The sequence below is a fragment of the Petaurus breviceps genome, unplaced genomic scaffold (assembly GCF_028583685.1).
Source record: "Petaurus breviceps papuanus isolate PSGF00001 unplaced genomic scaffold, PetGlider_PUasm1.0 90762, whole genome shotgun sequence".
NCBI classification, from domain to species: domain Eukaryota; kingdom Metazoa; phylum Chordata; class Mammalia; order Diprotodontia; family Petauridae; genus Petaurus; species Petaurus breviceps.
The window spans coordinates 8,803,391-8,811,557 of NW_027187339.1; the positions used below are offsets into that span (position 1 = coordinate 8,803,391).

Consider the following 8,167-nt stretch of genomic DNA (forward strand, 5'->3'; position numbering starts at 1 on the left):
TGGGCAGAGGGGTGGGACTGAGGCACTGTCACTGGTACTCCCTCTCTGCCCAGGCCACTTGTGACTGATGCACCTGTGCTTCACTCCTGCCCTCTGCTGGATGGAATGTTTAGTCAGGTTCTTGTGGGTACACATCTGTGATGTAACTCTAATTGGCCCCTAGGGTAATCATCCTTAATGCAAAAGGAGAGCTCAGTCTTCCCTAAGCAATGACAAGTACCTGCCAGGTTGCATTTAGATACACAGGGTCCTCAGTAAAGGAGAAAAGTCAGGGAGAGCATGGCCCTGAGGTGAGTCCATCAGACAGATACCAGTCAGGTTTCTGTGACAGCACTGAGCTGAAGGGATTTCCCTAGAAGGTAATGATTAAGACTGCAAGGGGCTGAATAAGGCAAGAGAGGGTTAGGACTTGAGGAGCTGGGGAGGGGATGGAGGGTCACAAGCTTTAAAGGATGAAAGGAGAATGGCCTTCAACTCCCTTCCCTCTGGCCTGCATATCTTCCTTCTTAAAGATCCTCCCACAGAGAAGTGTGAGATCCTGTCCTGGCAGAGAATGAGTCTATGTCAGGAAGCTTCAGAGTATCATGGGGAGTGCGGGGGTGAGTGGTTTACTAGTATCCACCAAGTCGCTGGTTTTTGTTCATGTTCCCTGTATCTGGGCTAAGTCCTGGGAAGAGATTTGAGTGTAAGACTCTAAAATGGGGAGATGGTTCAATAAACTAGACTGGCTAACTCTCCTTTGGGAGGGGCAGAGAGAGGAGAGTGTAATATCCTAGGCCACCAGGCCACTGGACAATGTCTGGGGGAGCCAGTTCCTCCTCTCAGAACTCCTTGAAACCTTCAAACCAGGTAAATTCCCCAACCTAGATCTGCTCCTGGGGACCTTCCCTTATTGCCTCCCAAACTGTCCTGCCCAGAGGTCATACAGCTGCTCTGAAAACTGGACTCTGCCTTACCTTTGTGAACTTTATGGACTGAGTGCTTTGCCATCCTTGGGTAGAATGGACTGGGGCAGAGCCAACTTGTGTGTGTGCCAAAGCTTTGGAACATTTTCTCATCCATCCTGCTGGCTGGCTCCTCTCACAGTAGAGGCTGATTTCACTTTGACTTCATATCTGCAGAGTGATTTGCAATTGCTTATTTAGTTCTGACTACATCTCAGTAAGGGAGGGGTTGGGGAAGTGCAGTCCCTACTGAAGGAGAGGGAAGGAGAAAGGGAGTCACACTGAGGATCCTGGGTCCCTCCTATTCCTTCCACCCAAGCCACAGGCTTCAATCTTCCTGCCACTCTGAAGAACAAAGGCCCTTTCCCTCTTGGATTTGTTCCATGGGACTGAGTCTGAGGTTTCCAGAACCTGCCTGCTTGGGAAGCAGCAACAACTTGGGAAAGGAGTCCTCAGCACACTGCTGAGCCTTCTGGATCCCCATAGCAATTTTAAAAGGCCACTGCTAGAACCTACTTTGAGGTGGGCGGAAGCCTCTGGGGTTAAACTGTCTTCACAGACAACCTCTGGCTCCCTTAATTAAAAAAAATATATATACCTTTTTTTTTCATTGCCAAGCAGGAGGCACTTAGCACTCACTAGCATAATCCAAGCATTATATTTGGGCCTAGCTCTCACCTTCTCTCTCTCTCTCTTTTTTTTTTTTCTGGTATGTTCAGCACTAATGTGAGTCTTTCCTAGGGTCCTCTGGTGCCTTACAGGATTTGGAGCCTGGATATTCAAAGGATTTGCTAGAGAAGAGTAAGCTTTGTAAGATTCTACCAGGCTGAGGAAGCTTTGAGTACAGGAAGAGGTAGCTCCAGACTGCAAACCTTTAGTGTGAAGACCAGTTAAATTCAGATTACCTTATCTAAATGCTGGCAGCCACCAGGCAATGAATGGGGCATACCGGAGTTCATGAAGACTCCACTAAAGACTGAAGGCAAGAAGTGTCTGAATCACAGAAATGCCGGATATTTTCAATATTTTATGCTGAGGAGCCAGAGCAGAGGTTGTGGTTTTGTTTTTTTAGAGGTAAAATCAGGTTAATGTGGGTTTGCCAATCAACATAATCCTCCCTGATTTGTCCCTGTACAAAGTTGTCTTGTTTATTCTGTGAGCGTGCACATTCTCTTCCCTTCACCCAGTGACTGTGGGACCCATCCCACCTTAGGATCATAGGATTTGCAACTGGAAGGGTCGGTGACTTCATCGAGCCCACTCCTTCATATTACAGGTGAGGAAATTAAGGCCTGGAGAGGTGAATAACTTGGCCAAGGTTATACAGACAGCAAAGGAGCATTATTTCTGTATAGTGTGCTTTGCACTTCACTTTGCCCGGCACGTGCTTCTCCCCACACCCACTAACCTCTCCACTCAGTGCTTTAGGGAATCCATGTTTGCCATCCCCTTGCACTTGCTCCTCCGACCCAGGGGCCAAGAGCCTCGTCTACAGCCCTCACGTTTCCCTTTGGGGAGTTCCAGTCTGTCTCAATCCTCCACTTTCAGGGACCGCACCGCCGCGCCCAGGTGGTGATGCGCCCGGGGGCTCTGGCGTCTTTCTCTTTACGCTGGCTGGTCCACTAGTCCTAGGACCAGCGATCCAAGCCGATCTCCTCCCTCCCTCCCCCCCACCCCAGGTAGACGCGTTAGCCAAGCTGAGCTGCCCGCGCCCCCGCCCCGCCCCAGAATAGTTCCTCTGCAGACTGCGCCCCCCCTTCAGTGCTCACGCCCCACCCTGTCCTTCTTACCCAAACCCCCCGGCAGCCCCTTCCCCGAGCGCTTTCCCAGAGCACGGCAGCTCAGCCTCTGGGAGAGAAGGCAGCATCCTTTCCTCTGCTCGCCATCTCCCACTCCTCTCTCTCTTCGCTTCTGGAAAGTTGCGCAGCCAGCACCGGGCTGAGCGCTGAGCGCTGAGCTAGGCGAGAGGGGCCTTCCCTGAGCCCAGGTCACAACCCAGTGGGAGCGAGCCCTTGTGGGGAAACTTAGTGGGAGGGGTGGGCTGGGCGTGTGACGTGGGGAAATATGGGGAGCCCTTCCCACCAGGAGAGAAAGACCTAGGGAGCAGCACAGCCCGGGCAGGGGCAGAGACAGCTCTGCCAAGAGCCTCCTAGCTGCAGGTTCACACCCTTCTCCTCCCTCCGCTGCGTGCGTGTGTGCGTGTGTGTGTGTGTGTGTGTGTATGTGTGTCCGCCTGCATCCCTGCTCCCCCCTCCCCGCCCCTCCCTCCCCTATTCTCTCTCCCCTCCCTCTCACGCTCGCTCTCTCCCTCTCTCCTCCTCCTGGTCATATCGCCACAGTTCCCTGAGACCAGAACAGAGAGCGCACTTCCCCGCAGATCCGCACTCTCCCCAGACTATGGGGCAGCCGGGCTGAGGCTGCCGAGACAGACCCTGCAGCAGCTGCTGCAACAGCCAGCCAGCCACCCAGCGCGGAGACCCGCAGGCGGCCGGCGGCGCCTCTCAGAGGACGGACGCCCGAGCCGCTGCCAGCCCGCGACTTGCCCGCCTGCGCCCGCGGGACGCACGCATGCCCCGCTCCCTCGCTAGTTCGCTCTGCGCTGGGATTTACTGGCGGGGGACAACGATGTCTCTCCTCAGGGGGCTCGTGGGGCTTCTCCTTTGTGAAGGTGAGTCGTGCTCACTTCAATCAGCCCAGGAAGTTTTGTCTGCTTCATGAGACCCCAGATGTGGGAAGTGGGGGGTGGGAGAAGGAAAAGATAAACAAGATGCTAATAATGCTGATATTACGCTCCACTATTTCAGCTTCGGGACTAAGTTAGAACAGATGTGTATTCGCTTGCCCGTAAATTTATGGAGTGGAGCAGATGGATATTAAAGTGTGTTTCTATTTTAAGGTTGTGAAAGATGATTTTTCTCTCCCCCCCCCCCCCATGGTTTTAATATCAGCAAAGTAAATTGAGTTTAGGCTAATAAACGAAAAAGACCGAAAGATGAAAAGTTATTGGCTTGTAACATTGACGAGGTTTTCCACAGCTGTTGGGTTTCCAATGCAAACAGAAAATCATTGTATTTCTCTTATCTCCATATGGACATGTTTTGCTAACGTGTTTTTCTGATGTTCACGCGAATAAATCAGAATTGTAGTGTTGAGTGTTTTGGGGTTTTTTTTTTCCTCTTCTCTCCTCCCCCAACAAGTTTTCTCAGCCCTCTCTGGAGACATCGGAGAATGGGGAATAAAATTTTTTTTTTGCGGGGGGGGGAGTAGTACCTTCGTGAAAAACAAAACAAAACATTGTGGTTGTTGATGAAAAAGTGGGGGCGAGGCGAGAGAGGTAAATGAGGTGTTTAGGCTTTCTCAGTCTGTCCTAGCTTGTAATGTTTCCTAGATGATTAGAGTCATCACAGCTGGGAAAGGGTTAGTCAGTTACCTTTTTCCTGTTTTGATAGAGGACCGAATTTTCCTTAGAAGCAGTAGCACTTAAAGAGGACCTGCGGAACCGGAGGGAGGGGGGACTGGGAGGAGAAAAGGGAGGAAGAGAAAATGCAGAATGCCAGGTTTTAATATACATAATAAGGAAATCCTGTCCTACTTTTACGGCTCTATCAAATATCTGAAGCTTGTTTGAATATTGTATCCTTTTCCTTGGCCTTAGAAAACATGTTGTATATTTCAGGATTACTGTATTGCCTGCATATTACTTTTTGTCCTAGCTGAATTTTCTGGCCTTTTCACCCTACTAGGCATTTTTTTTCCGTGAGTTAATTTGAAAGTATATTTTGTACTTGGCCTAGGTATGATTAAATAGAAGCGAAGATACTTAATGTATTGAAAATGTTTGTGTTTTTATGAATCAGATTTACTCTTTGAAATCTTTAGTCTCTAAAGCTGTTATTCCTTTTTTTTTTTCTGGGTCAGTAAACTCATTCTTCAGATAGAAATTTATTTCTGATGGCAAGTCTTAGCAAAGGAGGTTGGAGAGGGGGGCGCTGCTGTTCATTTTAATTTGCTTTTCTTAAATGGTTTTTACTACCAGCTGAAAAAAGACCTGACTAAAAAGCACCTGAAAGCAAATCTTTTTGGCTGTATTTCCCAGAAAACTGCATTGAGCCAACTTGTAGGCATTTAGGCATACCTTTAACTAACCATGCCAGTGAATAGCTATTCCTCTCCATTTGAAACACCATCACTTGTTTATTCTAATTGGTTAGGATCACAACTTGCTTCCCAATATTAAGGCTTCGACCAAAGAGAAAGGATCTGTTTCCTTGGTAAGACTGAGGAATATTAAGCTGTAGAAATCCAGACGTGATCTTAATGACTCCTGCTTGATTTAGGAGGACCCTGGAGAATTTATTAAATGGTTCTTCCTTGAGTGTTAGCTACACTATGCTAATTCTAGATAGTACTAAGCTTGAACCTCAAGAGAGATGTCTGCTTGCCTTAGTTTACCAATTGTAGAGTCACTGGCCTTAGGGTCTATGATCTTGAGAGATATTTGGATCCAGTTAAAGCCTACCTAAATAATCTCTTTTGGGCATCCATTATGGCATCCAGTAACTCCTTTGCTAAGAAGAAATTTCTTTTTTTTCTGTCATGACCTCAGGCCCAAGTGTTGCATTCAGAGCCTTACTGCCTTCTGTTTTAGTCTCAGTGGAGATAAAGGGGTCACTTTCTGTAAAGGCCCTTTAACTGCTCCCTCCTTTTCCTTTCAAAGACCTTTTGCTTGCCCTTCCTTCTAAACATCCCGGTGTCCTTATTGGTGAGAGAGTGAGACTTCTGGCACCTTGTTTTTCAGCCCTGGTTCTAGAGAAAGATACCCACCCTTCATGTTGATTCAGACTGGCTTTTTAATAGTCCCCCTTCAAATGAGGGCTTAGGGGAGGAAGGTTTGAAGACAGATTCCCCACAGCGGGTGGAGTCCTGTTCTTAGGAAGAGAAATTGCTCTTAGAACCGATGAGAGGTAGGCTCCCTGCTTGCCAAGGAGGAGTAAGAGGGGAAAGAAATAAGTATTGTAAGATTTTCCTCATAGCCTTTTCCCAATGACAGCCTGTCTTCACCCTAAAATGTATGTGTGTATTAGAAAAGCTTAGCTTTCTCTCATGAGCTTGGAAACTTTATTCATTTGTAATCTTTGCTTTTCCTCTTAGCTGTTCCACCCATCCCTACCCCCATTAGGTGAACAAGAAAAGAAACACTTAAATTTCATCCTTTTTCCCCTTAAACTTCCCCTGAATGTTTCTCCAGGGGACTTTTTGCAGGGTGACTTGGGGCTTAGGGTCAGAATCTAACTCATAGGCAATAGAAGCAGGAATCATGTGTGCCAGGGTTTGGCCTTTGACTGACATGGGGAGGAAGGAGAGGCTGAGAATTTTAGCAGAGGGGTAAACAGGGATGTTTTTTAAACTCTTGTGACTCTGGGTGGGCAACTTTGTATTCACAGAGGTCGTATGTATATTCTCAGCAACAGCAGCAGCAGGAGAAATTGTTCTTCTGAGGAACTGATTGTTGATGTCCTCTAGTAAGATTGATGCCTGGGATTTGAGGAGTTCACAGAATGGCCTAGGTCCTCTAGGAGAGCAAATACTGCTGGCTTCAGGCAGCTTCTGCATCCTCAGCCTTCTTCAACTGGCCTATCTCAAGAAATCACCCAGTCATTGACTTTGATCTGTTTTGATTTTTCAAGGTTAAATGCACACACACACACACACACGCACACACATACACACACACAACTATCAATGGCTTTACAAAACCCATTCTCACCCACAAAGACTCCTTTACTAGATAAAATACAAACACATTTATTTGCGTCTCTCCTTTCCCCTCCCAGCTTTGCCTAGCTCAAGAAAGATTCCCTCGGTTTCCTGGTGAGGCAAGGTTGCAAAGATCAAACCAGAATGCATCTTGCTTCAAAACAGACGGGGGGGCAGGGGCTGTGATGTTTTACTTGGCAGTATATATGTGAGCCTCTGTCCCCTTGGGGAATCAGGGTTTTCCAGGGAGATGTTATATAGGATATAGTCAAAGAGGTGGAGGACCAAGGCAGTGGAGAAGGAATATGGGCCTCCCTTTTCCACTACCACCCCCCTGACAAACTGAGAGAGGTGGATTTTCAGCTCCCTGCACCCTACCATGTTTGGGTGGGGGAGTTCAAGTAAAGGCTTCCCATACCTCAGAGATGTTGAGAAGCTTTCGAATTGGCAAGTTTAAAGAGGCCATGGGGACCTGAGGTTAATTAGAGTAGAATCTCTCAGAGGGAGGAGGGTGCTTGAGGGAGGGATGATAGAACCTCTGGGACTTTTAATTTTGGGTCATTGCCACTCCAAATCTGTGTAGCTGCTCACCTTTTAAGAACCTCAAGGTCTAGACTGAAAGTTCCTAGAAGGGAAAACCAACATCTCTCCCTTTCTGGAGCTTGGAAAAAAATGGGGTGTGAGTGGGAGAGTGGAGTAGGCAGCTCCCTTCCCATCCTTGCTAGACCCAGCATCATAGCTGATGGCCATAGGAATGGAAGGGGCCTCACAGGTCATCTCATCTTACTTCCTCATTCTATAGTAGAGGAAACTGAGGCCCAGAATGGGGGAGGGACTTGCTCAAGGTCACACAGCTAACAGGTGGCAGGATCCAGGCTTAAAAGGAAAGATGGCACTTTTTCCCACTGTGCTTAACTGCCTCCGCCCTTGTGATGAATTCCCAAAGCCTCCGGTAAACCCAAGGAAACTCTTAGAACCCATCTACAGGCAGGAAGGAAATGAGAACAAAGTATCTGCTCGGTGCTGATGTGTTGTTAATGGTTCGAGGGCAGGGCCTAGAAGGGGGAAGTGTGATTGGGGTTACATAGAAAGCCTCCGAGTGGGTCACAAGGCTTGACTGACCCTTTGTGCTCCCTGAGGACTGAACTTTAGGAAGATCTCCCACTAACAGGGCATTTTAGGGCCAAGGGAGGTAAATAACTTTGGGGTCAGGAGATAGGTTTTAACAGAAGCCCAAAGCCAGTTTTGGGTACATATTCACTCATTCTCCCTGGCTCTCTCAGCCTCTCTGTCTCGTCTCTCTCTGTCTCTCTCTCCCCTCCTCTGTCCGTCCCTTTCCTCTCTCACCTTCTTCCCCTTTTTACTGCCCCATTCTTCCCACTCTCCTTTTTCTCTTTTTCTTTCTCCTCCCTTTCTCTTTATTCTCTCTCTCTCTCTCTCTCTCTCTCTCTCTCTCTCTCTCTCTC

At 48.1% G+C, this 8,167-nt stretch overlaps 1 protein-coding gene across 1 annotated transcript in view; it reads left to right on the forward strand.

Moving 5' to 3' along the window:
• The first annotated feature begins 3,265 nt into the window (after positions 1-3,265).
• RET (ret proto-oncogene) overlaps positions 3,266-8,167 on the forward strand; it is a 163,481-nt gene continuing 158,579 nt past the window's right edge. Inside the window, 1 exon segment of the mRNA XM_069068365.1 lies at positions 3,266-3,612. Within this exon segment, the coding sequence (XP_068924466.1) occupies positions 3,513-3,612 (100 nt within the window). The 5' untranslated portion in view covers positions 3,266-3,512.